Genomic DNA, 15,103 nt, shown 5'->3' with positions numbered 1-15,103 from the left:
TACAGAACCTTGGAAAGTTATGTTGTGCTTTAATTTTTGTGGATGGTCATACTGAGGGAGAGAAGGACTGAGCTGTTCCTTACCCAGGCTGAAGTGATGGAACCTGGGTGGTTGTTAAAACTGTGTGGCACACCTCAGTGGTACTACCACAGTCACCAGATTGTCATTTACACTTGTAGATTCAGCTTTTTTGAGTTCAGTGTTTGGCTGCTTCAAATGCTGTCAGGTTACAAATGGCAACTGAAAGGAAACTGAGGTTAGGTCACCCCTGGTTTTGCTGGTTGCAAGATACTCTAAGAGTCAGTTTAGAGGAAAAGTTAGACTGAAACTTGATCTTGCCTTCAGCTGGTTCAGAATCAGAGTGCTTTAATGAGCTGTCTAACATCCAATCTGACCTTTGTTTTAATTCAGCATCAGTGTTTTTCTTCTTTATATCTGCTCCTGAGAAGCATATATTCCACTTACACTTGCTCTTGTTTTTCTGTTAAACTAGAATGTGTTTCCTCACTAGGAGACTGCGATGACTTTACCGTAAGCATCAAGTGAAAATCATTTCTTAGTCTTGTAATTATCCCCTTACAAAAAGCTTAATGAAACACTTTCTGTTGTAGGTTGGCTGTGACCGCAGCAGAAACCTGGTGGATATCTGTGGAGAAAAGAATCAGGAGGCTTTTGTGTGCGATGCGCTGCAGGTGCCGCTGCGCAGCGGCTCCTGTGATGCCTGCATCTCTGTTGCTGTCATCCACCACTTCTCCACTGCGGTACGGCACCCTTGCCCTGCTCCTCTCTGCTGCTGTGCAGGGCTAATAGTGCTACAAAAAAGCTGCTGCTTTGGGCCCAGGAAAGCAAAAGGGAAGAACAAAATGGGGAGAAATGGAAAGCCTGCATTTGGTATAAGCAGTTGGCAGAACAGAATTAAGCTGCTCTGCTGCTTCTTTACTTTTTCTCCACATTCTCCTTCTGCTTGTCAGATGCCCTTGCTTCTCCTGCCACTTTGATCTTGCTGTTTGTGTTTCATTTTTGTCTGCTTACATTTAATGATACTGGGGCTCTGCTTTGGGAGTCAAGAGATATGTTACTTCCCAGCTCAGATCTTGAACAGATCTCAAGGGTTTTTTTTCTCTGTGCCTTTGTTGTCTATCTGCAATGACAGAGGCACTACTCTCTGGTCTGTTGTATCTCTGAGCTGTGTAAGCTTCTCCTGACAGGAATGTGCAATTGTAACAAACTTCTAGACCATGGAGTCATAATTGCAGATGGGACTGCTGGTCTGTCCATACTAGAAACACAGCAAAGGTTTCCAAACACAATATAAAACAGCAGGAAGTCAGTTTTGCAGAAGGCTGATGTATCCTTGTTCTAGTGCTCAGTGGGCCTGTGTTTAAGCCATGAGTCTCACTCCTTCAGCTGCAAACTTAGGGTGTGTTTCATCAGGTGTGGTAGATAGGAATCTGTGAAGATTTAAGATGCTAAATAACCTTCATAAAGAGGCACCTATCACTTCCAGATGGGCTTATCATCCAAGAAATCCTGCTCAGCACAGCACTATTTTGAAATGGAGACTCACAGAATCACAGAGCTGTTTTGGTTGGGAAACACCTTTAAGATAACCGAGTCCAACCATTAACCTCATACTACTAAGCACACCAGTAAACTATGTCCCTCAGCACCACATCTACACAGTTTTTAAATATCTTCAAGGATGGGGATTGTACCACTTCCCTGGGCAGCCCTGCCAATGCTTGTCAGCCCTTTCAGTGAAGAAACTGTTTCAGCAAGAGTTGTGTTTAGAACAGTATTTTGGTGTGTGCATAGTGATGGGCTGTATGAATGAAATGAATAGTGGGCAAAAATTCCTCTGATTCTGGCTGTACCTTGGGGTAGACAGTATGGAGGAATTGCTGCCATTCCATTTTCCTGTTTATACACTAACTTCACACTTCTGCATTTCCTTTGTAGGAAAGGAGACTGGCTGCTATCCGTGAGCTAGTCCGGCTCCTAAGACCTGGTGGAACAGCACTTATTTATGTCTGGGCAATGGAACAAGAATACAAAAACCAGAGGTCTAAATACCTTAAGGAAAAGCATAATAATAAAGACAAAGAGGAGCAAATCCATACTGGCACATCCCAGAGACCTCTTAGTGATCAAATGCCTGATAACAGCAGCCAAAACTCAGCACATTCTGACCTTCTCCTTAATGAACTGAAGGATGAAGGCTGCGATGCAAAGCCAGCAACAGCCACCAGACTGCCTGTTCACACTAACAGAACCTCCTTTCACTCTCAGGATGTGCTGGTTCCCTGGCACCTGAAAGGTACCGCTAAGAAGAAAGGGGAAAGTGCTGATACAGTGTTGTTTCTAGCTGACTCTAAGGAGTCACAAGAACTCAGCCCTGTTTTCCACCGCTATTACCATGTCTTCTGTGAAGGGGAACTGGAAGCAGCATGCAGATCCCTGGATTGCGTGAGGGTTCAGAAGAGTTACTATGATCAGGGAAACTGGTGTGTGGTTCTAGAAAAATTGTAGTCTGCGGTGTTTCCTCCACTGTCTGTTGTTTTGTTTGTTTTTTACAGTGTGAGGGTATTTCTAATTCAGGCTACAGCTATTTACCTCTTTTAAAATAACAGAATAAAGATTTATTGAGTTAATTACAGTAACTGACACTGCGTGCATGTGTTAACAAAATAATGGCCAAACTCAGATACTACCTCTGCAGCATTTGTTTCACTCTTGTGAATTATAGTGAAGAGGATTTAGTGGGCAAATACTGGCCATGGAAATCGGCAAGGACAGTGCTGAGCTTTTAATGACAAAGGGCCTGGTTCTCTCTTCTTTTACATCAGTTTGTGCTGGTGTATCTGTAGTGTCCTGAGTGGAGCTCTGGGCAACAAAGGTAAAGCTGTTTGCTGTATAAAACCGTGGGTCAGGGAGGAGGGAGTGAATAGCACATGGAACCGTTAATCTGGAGTCAAAATGTTGCCTGAGTTCAGTCCTACCTGTTTTTGTGTCTGTCAGGGGTCACAGATCTCTTTCAGTTTGGGATTTACTCTTTTTGTTGTAATAATGATTTCCTCAAAGGGAAATGGAAAGCCGGTGGGGATGCTATTGCCTTTTTTATCTTTGTTGGCCCTCAAGCACCAACAATTCATGCTGTCCCTCCCCAGCTTTCACCATCTCCTCGCTTTAGTGCTGTTTGAAAGCCTCTCTGAGGTGTGAGGTCACCCTACTGGCACACCCTGACCAGCCCCCTTCCTGTCAGCACCAAGCTCTGCCTGTGGCACCAGGGCTCCTGTCGTGGGCTGACAGCTCAGATGCACTTGGAAAAAGAAACAAGATTTAACATTTCAACCCCTAAATACTGGCAGTGGAACAGGTTTTATGGAACAGAAAAACAAAGACGAGGAGTGTTGGAGAGCTGCTGCTGGGCTGGCTGACTGTTAGCAGCCATGGCTGCTGCTGCCTGCAATGGTTAGCACAATTTGCTTTACACAGCTCTTTTTCTGTCAAAGGAGTGGGCCACCTGCAGTGCATTTCCAGAACTAAAGTGTAAGGGACTGATTTTTGCAGTGTGAGTGACTATTTGTGCCTCTATTCTTGCGCTGCCAAGCTGTGCCTTCGCTGCTGTGCTTGGTGGCCCATCACCTGTAGGTGTCTGTGGAATGGGCAGGTCACTGCTATTGCAACTAGTGGCATCCCATGTGCCCATCCTGAGTCGTGTGGGGACTTGGAGGACAGCTGTGTGCCATTGGCCTGCCTTTGCTGCCCTCAGACTTAAAGACTGCTGTGCCCCAGTTGCTGTTTCTCAGAGGCTCTGCCATTTTCCCCCCGTCATATAATGGAAAAAATCTGAGGGGAATGACAGTGGTAAGAGAGGAGCTCGCTGCCAGCAAGGTTGACCTGGCCTGTGCCTTGCTTGCTGCCTGCTTCCAAAGAGCCCTTGAGGAAGATGGTCTCATTCCTCAGCTCCATGTGTTGTCCACGTAGCAGCAGCCCTGTCCTAGCTGATTTCTGATTTCTTTTCTCTGGACCCCATGGCAGCATGTCCATGGCAGGGTGAGTTTTCTTGGGCATATTCAGGAGCTGGTTTTCACACGTTCAGTAAATACCACATGCCTGGGAACTGTTAACTTCCCCGAGGTGTGAGATTTGGCTTCGCTTGAGTTTATGGAGGAGGAGCCTTCCTTTTTCCTTGAATTCATGTGCCAGGCTGCTGGGTATTGCTGATCTGGGTATTGCTGATCTGGGCATTGCTGATCCAGACCTACTGATGTGAGCAGTCCCCCCTCTCAGGGGAGACATGTTGCTGTAAAGTGAAGAACTAACACTGGCTGATGATTGTGCTGTTTCTGTTCAGCAACTCACTGAAGAGTGCTCTGGGTGTGCAGGCACACGGGGTAAGGCAGTTGTCACTCTAAGGCTTAATTTAAGCATGAAAGTCCAAGATGGGAAGCAGAAAATGAGTCCAAAGGGTGACGTAAACTAGCTGAAGCCATAAGCAGAGATGGAAATGGGATCCATTCCCAGACTTCATTGCAGGACCAGGCTACCTCTCTAATCCTAAAGCATTTACAGCATAGCAAAGTGTTCATTTCCCACCTCCAGATGACATTCTCCCTACCCTTGTCCAGAGTTGATCTGCCCCACACTGTCACAGCGAGAGGGGCTAATCATGGCTCTTGCAGTGTGGAGGTTCCCATACACTGCAGTGTAGTCTGCAGGCAGTGATTGCATGTGCCTGATAATCAGTGGGGCTGGCACCTGCTCTCTGGCTCTGCTTTTTGCTCCTCCTTCGTCTCCTGTTTGCCTCTTACATCATTGTTTGTGCTGTTTCCTATTTTCCTTCTCTTCCTTTGGCTAGAGGGGAACTTGCTTGTTGTTGCTTCTGCTCACAGCTGACAGAGGGTGGCTCTGGGAAGGCATACAGGAGGATGCTATGCTGATACTTGTCAGGAATAAATGCCAGCTCTGAGTAATATATCTTCAAGCTAAGAAAACGTAATGAAGCAAATCAGCTGTGAGACTTGTGTTGTTATTTTACTTGGCTGCTGAGAAACTTGCCTACCAGTTATAGAGGCTGCATTGTTTTTCAGGGGTGCCCAGTGTGCTGTCTCCCCTATAGGGCACTTCCCAGAAAGCTGCATTTCTCACTGAGGACTGTTTGCAGAATGCCCTTGAGCTGCCTCAGCAGTGGGCTGCCCTGTCTGGGTACCCAGGGGGGCTGTAAGGCTGGAGCTGGCCTGGAGGGCTCCCTGGCACACAGCCACCTTGGCATCCCTGTGTCACTGGTGACAGAGGGCAGGGATGGGCTCTCAGTGGCTGACTCCCTGCACTGTACTACCTGCTGTTTGATTGCTGTGTGTTGCTTTTGGGCAGGGGAAAGTCAGAGGACTGCCTCTGTGAGGCTCTTTGTCTGCATGGCTGTGTGTGTCAGTGCCTGGGCTCATGCTGAGGAACAGCAGCTGTCACATTTGCACATGGGTGCTTTTTCTGTGAGGATAAACAGTATGCTGGCAAGAAACACAGGCACTGCTTGAAACAGTTCAAGGTGTGGCTGTATCCTGACCTTGTGCAACAAAAGAGGGGTTCAGGTCTGCAGCAGAGCTCAATTACTCACTGTACTCTGGTTCTGACTGAGGAGAGCTCAGAGGTGCTGCCTCCGAATTGACTGATGACTCTAAGCTGGGCATGGGATGAAGTGCCGCTCTAACCTAGGGCTCGAGTGCATTGAGTAGATACAGACCCTGAAAAGTTTGAATGTGGACTTAATGTAACCCACTGGTCTGTTTTTCTTGGGCCCCATGGCTCTCCCAGAGCTCTGCTGCTTCCTTCCCTTTCCCTGGTGATGTCTGGTGTGGCGTTAAGCATTTCTGACTGCTAAGGCTGATCAACATCAGCTCTTGACTGCTGCATAAATTAAGAGGTCAGATTCCCTCTTTCACCAGTTCTACAGCGAAGCACCTGGGATGTCTGAGAGAAGAGTCACTTTGTTATCAGCCTTCAAATGCCATCGCTGTTCCTGTTGTGAGGTATTCCTTTCAGCCAGCTACTTTGATCCAGGTTGTGGCATTTCCCATCTGTTTCACCTGACCCAGAGCAGGAAGTGTCAGTCTCCCTGTCCCAGGCAGCCTGGGTTCTGGAAGGAGGTTTGGGCCTGGGGAACGCGGGTGTAGGCAGTGCTGGGCTGTGGTTGAACACAAGGTGCGCATGTAACTCCTTACCAAGGGGGTTCCAGCATTCCCCAGCACCCTGAGCCACAGGAGCACCTCAGCTTTTCAAAGACAGGGGAAGAGTTGAAAGAATTCTGGTATCATCCTCCGAGGCCTGGAAACCTTATGAATTATTTCTTTCATTAAAGCCAAGCAGTCTCTGCAGATGCTCAGAGAGGAATCAAGTGGCAAAGGAGAAAGTGACAAGGGAGGATGGTGTTAACACAATGTACTGCAGAGCTTATTGAGGAGCTCGTTGCAACAGAGCTACGTGTTCCTGTTGCTGCCCACTGCAGTATTCCCTTGCCCCCCAGTTCTACCTGCTGGAAATGTAATGAGCTGGAACTCTTTAGTGGCAACAGTTGGATTTGAATGTTATAGGTTCCACAGTGCAGTGGTTTTCATAATGATTATCTTCCTTTTTTGGTCTTACTTAAATTATAAATGGGTTTAAATGGTTATTCATTTGCAGTCTAGAAGATAAAGGGAAAGCAGAGCTCCCTGTGGGTATGACCTGTTGTAGTGGGTCTGGGATGGTAGTGATTTTCCACAGCAGCTCCTGCAGTGCTGTGCTTACTGTTGATATCAATATTATGACTACCGCTTGCACAACATCAGGGCTGTCCCTCCAGCATTCCTTCCCCCACCTTCACCAATAGCTGTGAGTGGGCATGATCTTGGGAGGGACTATGGCCAGGACAGCTGACCCAGGCTGACCAAGGAGATATTCCATACCATATGACGTCAGCTCAGTAATATAAACTAGGGGAGAGGAGCAGGAAGGGGAGGCGAGATTCATTTCTGGCCTTCCCAAAGCAACCGCTACGCGTACTGCAGCCCTGCTTCTCGGGAGGTGGCCGGACATCGCTGCTGATGGGAAGTAGAGAGTAACAGCTTATCTGCTTCTGCTTTGCTTCCCGCGCGCGCGGCTTTGCTGCTTATTTATTAAACTGCTTTTATCTCAACCCACGAGATTCCCATCTTATTTTCTCCGCTTCCCTGGCTTGCTGAGGAGGTGGGGGGTAAAGCGGTGTGGTGGGCACCTGGCATCCAGCCAGGCTCAAACTACCACACCTGTGCTGCCAGTGTCTCTCCTGCAGCAGTCCTGCCCCCATCCCAGACAGCTTCAGAGTGCCTCTGCACCCAGGGGCAGGGAGGTAGGAATTTCTGCCTTGGCCCAAATATCACCCATAAGTATGGTTTAGCTCTGGGCAGGTGCTGGCAAAGGTCTTGTGGTGTGACCAGAGGTGGCTGACTGTTTTGTGGGGCACTGTTCTTGTTCCCAGCCCTCCTGCCCAGCACTGGGCAGACCTGTCTGCTGATGTGTTTGCACTGTCCTGCCTAGACAAAAGTGCTTCAGAGCAGCTGTGGGCTGGAAGCTGAATACACATGATGTGATTTGTTGTCTCAGGAGCAGACAAAAAGTGCAACTTGCAAAGCTCTGAAGGCTTCTGTTAACTTCATAGATATCCTTCAGACTGATGTACTGGTGCAGCGATGCCAGGGATAAAACTTGCTCAGACCTCACAGAGGCTGAATTTCCCTGGAAGTCCTCAACTTAAGCATAGCAGGAAGAGGCCTAGGATAGTAGATGGCAAGGGATGACACCTTGACTGTGTTACTTTGCTGACTGAGAGCCTTAAAAAGCTTTTCTTCAGAGAGTTTGCTCAGCCTCAGCACAGCAAGCAGAAGATGGGCACTTGTACTGCTCCTCAAGGCGCTATGGAGTGAGCTTAGAAGATAATGCAGTGGGAAAAGTGGTTTTCCCTCTTCCAGAACTTCTCCAACAATTGTAATATGATGGAATTCTTGATCAATTTATATGTCAGCCCTTGATCAAAGCATCAAAATCTACTTGAGAACCTATTTCTGGTGAAGGTTCTAAATGATCATTCTAAGAGAATATTTGGGTCTTTACTGAGCTACAGAAGTCTCAAGTTTGCTACTTTCCTGTTCTTTGGCTGGCTTTTTTTCTATTTAGTGTTTATTTTTCCAGAAGAATTAGTCAAAGTCTTTATTTTCATACGCACAACTGTTTCCAACATGGATGTGTTTAGTGAAGTTTTGTGTTGTGTGGTGGGGGAAGCACCATTTCCATGTGCAACAAACAGTACAAAAACCCTTTAAACTCACATTTTAAGTAAATTTCTTGTTCACCAAGCATGAAAATGTAAAGCAAATACAGAAAAATCCCAAGCTACTGGAAAAGCTGCTGCTTAGTAGGAAATGTTGAAGCAAGATGAGGACTTAGGAAGCTTTTAATCAGCAGACTGTTAGACTGCTCTTAGCAGATGAAGCAATTAATCTTTACAAGAGATGCAGATGTTTAGGTCAAGTTCTTTTCTCCCAATTTATGTACTCAGAGTGGTTTGAGAGGTACAGGAACACAATGTCCAGAGCTCAGGATAATTCATCCTTCTCGTTCATGTTGCAGACTTGTCCAAAGGGGCAGTACTTTGGTGAGGGTTTGACAAACAGAAGGGTAGTCTGCTGCCAAGAAATAAAAGGAAATAAAGGGTCTCCTGGGCAAAAACAACAGTATTTATACTGTACCTGAATGATAGGTCCAGACCAGGCCTGGCTGCTGAGACAGGGTGCATCTCTTTAGTCTCAACAGAGGCAGGTCTTTCACGTCTGGCTGTGCTATGGACTGATTCATTATTTGATCCAGAAAAGCTCAAGGTATCTCTGAGCTTCAAGGAGGCTGAAGACACCTGCTTTGGTGTTCTTATCCAGAAACAGCCATGGCCTCAGCTCTCTGCAGCTCAGCTCAATCATGGAAAGTCAGCTTCCCTTAAAATTCTTCTGTGACAAACTTGTAGGTCATTGAGCTCAAGAGCTGAGTTTGCAATCCTGCATATCTGTCTGTGGCCCCTCCGACTCAGAGGTGTGGTTTCAACACAAGGGTCGGTAAATACAGTGTACTAGCTGGAGATGAGTGTTTGGGGTCAAGAGCTTGGTCTCCTGTCTCGTGGTGTGTACTTCTACAGCATCACACATGGTGAAAACAAGTGGACCACACTTCACAGGAGGGACTTAGTCCCATGGAGCTGTGATGAGGATGCCTTGGAAAAGGGCCACCTCCTAAGGCTTGGGCACAGCTTCAGGGTGTAGGTAGAAGGTAGGTGAAGAGCACAGGACCAGAGCTCACAGTCCCTTCGGGATTGTTCTGAAGTCAAGGAGGAGAAACAGAAATATCATAGAGCAGTGAGGGGGAAGAGACAACACTTTCTCTGTCTGCTTCTCTCCCCATATTGTCCCCTGCTTTTGCATCCCAAGCCTCTGGAATGGGTGGGTGTGGGTGGCATGTACCATGTGAAGCAGTACAGCTTACTGCAATTTCACCCTGCCCTTGATCTTTGTGCTTTTTCCTGTGTGAAAAGATTTCTAGACTTTTGGCCACTTCTAATATTGCTAAATGTACCTTTCTCCAAAATTAATTCACAAGGTTAAAGCCAGCAACTTCTGCTTTTACCTCTTTCTTTCTAAATTCCTATGGCTGTAAATACCCATGATGGCCCTTGTTGCAGGGAATTTTATCCAGTACTTTGTCTAAGTACTTAGGGTCACCTCAAGTTCCACCAGATTGTACCTCTGTGTCTCTGAGTCCCTTCTAGGCTGAGAAGACTAATTTGTCTAGTTTGTGGTTGGAGCTGTGAGCAAGGCAGTGCCCTAAAATCCACAGGCCAGGAAGCAGCTGCATTGGCGTGGCTGGAATGAGCACGAGGGGGAGCAGCTCCCAGGAGGCGCAGGATCCCCGTCACACTCATTCTCATGCCAAGTCATGCAGGAGGGGCTCTGAAACCAAGCCTAGCTCTGCCTTCTGCCTGAGACTGCCCTCCACAGTGAGCTGCCAGATCCCTTCTGCCTGAATGAACCCTAGGAGGGGGGAAATGACCATAAATCCCACTGGGAGAGAGATGTGCCATATGGCAAGTGTTAGACAAATGTGTCTCCCAGGTGCTGCATCAAGACACCGTCTGACTTTAGCCCTCTGATGGCTCCTTAGGAATTGTGGCCATTTGCCATGGGCCACTGGGGTTGTGCTGTGTCTGGGGAGGTGGCTGCTTAAGAGCCTGGCCTTAACAGTTTGTCTTTCTGCAAGGGCACGTGGTAGTTCAGATAATAGAGCTACAGACTTTGCAAAGGTTTCTTGACCCCCATATTAGATTGAATTATTAAGAAGCAGAAGGGAAGACACAATCCTTTTTCTTGGCAACAGACCCTTTCACTGTTATAGCACGTTTTCAGAATTTAGGGCAAAGTCCTCTGAAATGTCCTTCAGCAGGAACAGTTCACATGGTATTCTGCTCTACAGAAACACATATGTTACTGTGCAGACAAAACCAGCCTGCTGTGCTGGACAGACACATCCTTCTCATTCCCTGTTCCTGCTCTGAGGCTGAACTGTACTCAAAGTCAGGTTATAAGGGACTTTAAGCAACCTGAATGATGTCCCTACCCATGCCAGGAGGTGATCTTTGAAGGTCCTTCCCAACCCCGACCTTTCTATGATTCTCCCATTATGACTTGATTCCTTATTCTGCTCCTGAGGCAACTCTAGTATTCCTGTCCCACTGCAGGAAAGATGGAATAAAATTGCTTTCCTTATGTTTCATCCCATTTGTCCAGATCTGGTCTGTGCCATCTGATGGCCATCAGGTACTGCCTCCTTTAAACAGACACAGTGGTGCTACTTTGCGTAACAACAAAGCCACCAGGACAATGGTTGAGCACAGAACCAGTTTATATATAAAAGGAGAGATTAGAATCCCTGTGGTGTCTTGTTTCCCAGACCCTTCCTGCTGTTACCCAAACTGATGAGATGCAAGACTCTACACTTGCTCTTGTTGAATTTCATTAGATTTCTCTCCACCCAACCCTCCAGCCTGTCCAGATCTCGTGGAATGGCAGCACAGCCTTCTGGTGTGTCAGCCATTCCCCCCAGTTTAGTATCATCAATAAACTTGCTGTCAGTGTCTTCTGTTCCTTCATCAATTTCATTAATGAATAGATTGAACAGTACTGGTCCCAGCACTGACCCCTGAGGGACTCCACTAGATACAGGCCTCCAACTAGACCCTGCCTCATTGATCACAACTCTCTGCCTTCTTCCCTTCAACCAGTTAATAATCCACCTCACTGCCTGATCATCCAGCCCACACCTCAGTTTTGCTGCCAGGATGCTGTGGGAGACAGTGTCAAATGCTTGACTGAAATCCAGATAAACCACATCCACTGCACTACCACCATCTACCCACCTGGTTACATCTTCATAAAAGTCTGTCAGGTCGGTCAGACCCGACTTCCCTTTGGTAAAGCCATCATTTACTGCTCCTAATGACCCTCTTGTCCTTTAAATGCCTGGAGACAGCACCCAGGATAAGTTGTTCCATCAGCATCAGAGCTGACTCTCTCCATGTGCTGGACCTTCTCATCCATCTAAATACAAATACAGACATGCTTCATGTATACAAGTAAGGTTAAAATCTTAAGAGATATAAGGCTATGTAGGATGACAGGAAGTTGCTTTAAGGTACTGAGATGGAAAGCAGAGAGATTGTAAGAAAAGGTTATAGGGAAGAGCTTGGTCAATAGAAACTACAACTTAATATTAATAGAGCATGAGAGCAGAGAATGGAGACTAATAGTGATCAGTTAAATGGCATGATCCCAGTGGGAACAACTGAAGTAAACATCTATTGGAGACATTAGATACCGGCTACAAAAACTGCAATCAGTCTGAGTGATAGCAAGCTGCTGGTGTGCATACAGGATGAGAACTTACGAAAACAATGTGCAAAGTCAGCTGCAGAATTCAGGCATGCCCCTTATGAAGTGAATGGCAATAAGCACATCTGGGGAACTGTGTGCCAGAAATGAATGTCTTGCAGTGGTCACTGCTTAGAGCAACTGTTTTGAGTTGCACAAAGTATTCCCCTGACAGTATGGGAAGTGCTGGGTAGATGGGGAGCCATCCCAAACGCTTCATTATAAGAGATTTGGAGTGATAACATTTTCCGTACATGAAAAGATTTTCAGATTTACCAGAATGTGCATGACTTTATTCTCCAGTCCAAATATGTTCTACCTGTAAATATCACAGAAAGAGTTTCCATTTGCAGAGAGAAAGCAGTAAAGACTTGTCTAGAAATACTAAAGAAGATTAATAGTTACTGTCTCTAGTGTGCTTTGTTTTGTGTATTCTTCTTGCTGCTACAGTTAAGGATTTCTTGCCAGTGTGACTTTCTCTGTGTCACTATAGTTTTCTGTAATTTATAGGGGAGAAAAGAGGGAAAGACATTTCATTCATCATTGCAGACCTCCTCTATGTGTGTTAATGTGCTTTATATCCAGTGATTACACTGACAACAGCAGCATTTGGACCCTTATTTATTATGTAAAAAACTTGCCCTGCATTAACTAATACATGTCCTCCTGGGGCAGGATAAGAATTGCATGGCTTTGCCCAAACTGCTCTGAAAGACCATACCTGACATCTCAAGTGGCTACTAATAATTTCCCTTCTCTCACCCGCCTCCTCACCAGGTTAGTGCTACAGAGATGCTTGTTGAATGCAGCAGCTTCTTCCTGTGCCTGATGGTGCTCTCATCCACAAGCTAGATACAGATTTCTAGGCTGAGCCACCTCACCTATCTTTTGAAAGACATTGACGTTGATGCTGACGTGTCAAGTCAACAGCAACACTCTCAGTAGTTTGAGACAAATAGGGATTTGATAGTGCTTTTTATCTGACTTAATTTTGTACAAAACACTCAATATATCTCCTGTCAGACACTTACAAAATTAAGACTTAGACAAGATTTTGAAGGCTCAACTTAACTGACATTCATTTTACCTTTGAGAATGTCTGCTGTTCTTCTTTTGAAATGTTGTCCTTCCCTTGCTCCTGTGATGGTTTTCCTTCCTGAGTTTCCTCCATTACTAATCTCTTTGTGCGTGTCCTTCAGTGAGCCTTCCCTTATTCCCTCCCAAAAGACTCCATAAGGCTCTGCCCTTGTTCCTCCTCCTCATCTCAACATAGTCTCATCCACAGATGGAAAATTAATTATCCTTAGTATGCAAACCCGCTGCAAATCGTACTCTCCATTCCAGACTTGTTTCCTTATGACAGATTAAACCTTCCCTTAGCTATGTGGCAGACACAGCTCTGTGGCTAACCCTGTCAACTATAGCTGTGGCTTTGAAGGGCTTGAGGGTAACACAAGGAGGAAAGTTGAGACAATCCAGTGTGATTTCTTGTCCTGTCTGTATCGTCTTCCCTTTGCCTCCAGTAAATAAGGTGGCCTAAGCATTTTATTTCAGGACTTTATCAACTCCCAAGAGGCTTTAGGTAGAGAGTTGACTGGGGATACAGGCACAGCTCTCTGACACGAACTTGTCTCTCTCCCTTAAGCAGATTATGGCTGTGCTTTGTCATTAGAAAACAGCAACCCCAATGACAGTAGTAGTTTTTCCTTTGGTTTTACAAAAGCGAAGGCAGGAATTTGCCAATTCAGAAGCAAATAAGTACATTGCAACATTAGTAACTAAATTTCTCCTTGCAATGCAGAAGCACTCTGAATTCTCACTCTTATGTGATGGCAAGCTTACCTTCATTGTGAAACTAATGCCCTTTATCTAAAAAATAAAAAAGAAAATCAATGTCCTACCACAACAATCGATGACATTGATGCATTTATTCTTAGCTACGTGTTTGTCTCGTATTGTTGCTGAAATTAAAAGGAAAAGTACTGAACCAATGCATACAAGAGCAGAACAAATTAGTGTGAAACATATATTTTTGTAGATGATTTTGAATTTCTTCATGTGATGTTCAGAATCTCGATAAAAACTGAAATAGTGATTCCAAGGCCTAGACAGAGTCAAGAAATTATCGTTATTTATGAATTATCAATTAAAAATAGCTCATAGTCTGTTGCTGAGCCATCCTTTCTCCTCAGCTAGTTCATCTTCGGTGCCTTGTGCAGAGCAGAAGATGGAGAAGCACACTGCTCATCACATTCAGCTGCTCAAACACACATCAGGCCTTAATGTCAGACTTCTTATACCCTTGGATGAGTTCAAAGCATAAACTTTCAACCAAGGAACTGCTAAAGCATTCACCTGAGAGATGTAGAGTCCTTTACAGTATGCTGCAGCTCTCTTCTGCAGTTGTTCAAGTTGCAATCTGAGAATATCTAAAGCTCTTGTTAGAACAATTACAGTGAATCCCGCACTCCTGCTACTGGAAGGTAAATCTTGCCTTCAGTTCTCCACTTTCAAAGTTCCCCAACTGTTCACTCTGCCTTATTCTTGTAGCTAATGATGTCAAGGATGAGAAACAGCTAAGAGATTTTTGATTCTTTCTTTTCCCTTGCCTCCTGCTCATTTTCCAAAAGGGATTTGCACAGTGGATAATCGCGATACATTATTTTGTTCTCCCTAAATCTAGCAACACAAATCTGCTGGTTTTCTTTCCCTTTTTCTTCCTCTCCACCTCAGTTTTCTGTGCACAGCATCCCTTTCTGAGGCCTTGTTTGTGTGTGCTGTCCATCTTTTCACTTCCATCCCTCATGAGACTGCATCTGGAATATCGTGTCCAGTTCTGGGCCCCTTAGTTCCAGAAGGACAGGGAGCTGCTGGAGAGAGTTCGGCACAGGGCCACCAAGATGACAAAGGGAGTGAAGCATCTCCCTTATGATGAAAGGCTGAGGGAACTGAGGCTCTTTGGTTTGGAGAAGAGGAGACTAAGGGCTGATCTCATTCATGTTTACAAATACGTAAAGGGCAGGTGTCGGGAGGATGGAGCCAGGCTGTTCTCAGTGATGTCCAATGATTGGACAAGGGGCAATGGGTACAAGCTGGAACATAAGAGATTCCAGAGAAACACA

The 15,103-nt window shown here is 45.7% G+C and overlaps 1 protein-coding gene across 2 annotated transcripts in view; it reads left to right on the top strand.

Moving 5' to 3' along the window:
- The window catches only part of ALKBH8 (alkB homolog 8, tRNA methyltransferase), a 51,558-nt gene extending 48,936 nt beyond the window's left edge, over positions 1 to 2,622 (top strand). For both annotated transcript variants that reach the window (XM_061991947.1, XM_061991938.1), the window contains 2 exons: positions 612 to 761; positions 1,960 to 2,622. In XM_061991947.1, coding sequence (XP_061847931.1) covers positions 612 to 761; positions 1,960 to 2,529 — 720 coding nt within the window. In that variant the 3' untranslated portion in view covers positions 2,530 to 2,622. The remainder of the gene's footprint in view (positions 1 to 611; positions 762 to 1,959) is intronic.
- The last annotated feature ends 12,481 nt before the right edge of the window (positions 2,623 to 15,103 follow it).

The sequence above is a fragment of the Colius striatus genome, chromosome 1, assembly GCF_028858725.1.
Source record: "Colius striatus isolate bColStr4 chromosome 1, bColStr4.1.hap1, whole genome shotgun sequence".
In the NCBI taxonomy this organism is placed as follows: Eukaryota; Metazoa; Chordata; class Aves; order Coliiformes; family Coliidae; genus Colius; species Colius striatus.
Note: the sequence above shows the minus strand (reverse complement) of the source record. Positions and strands in the feature narration are given on the sequence as shown.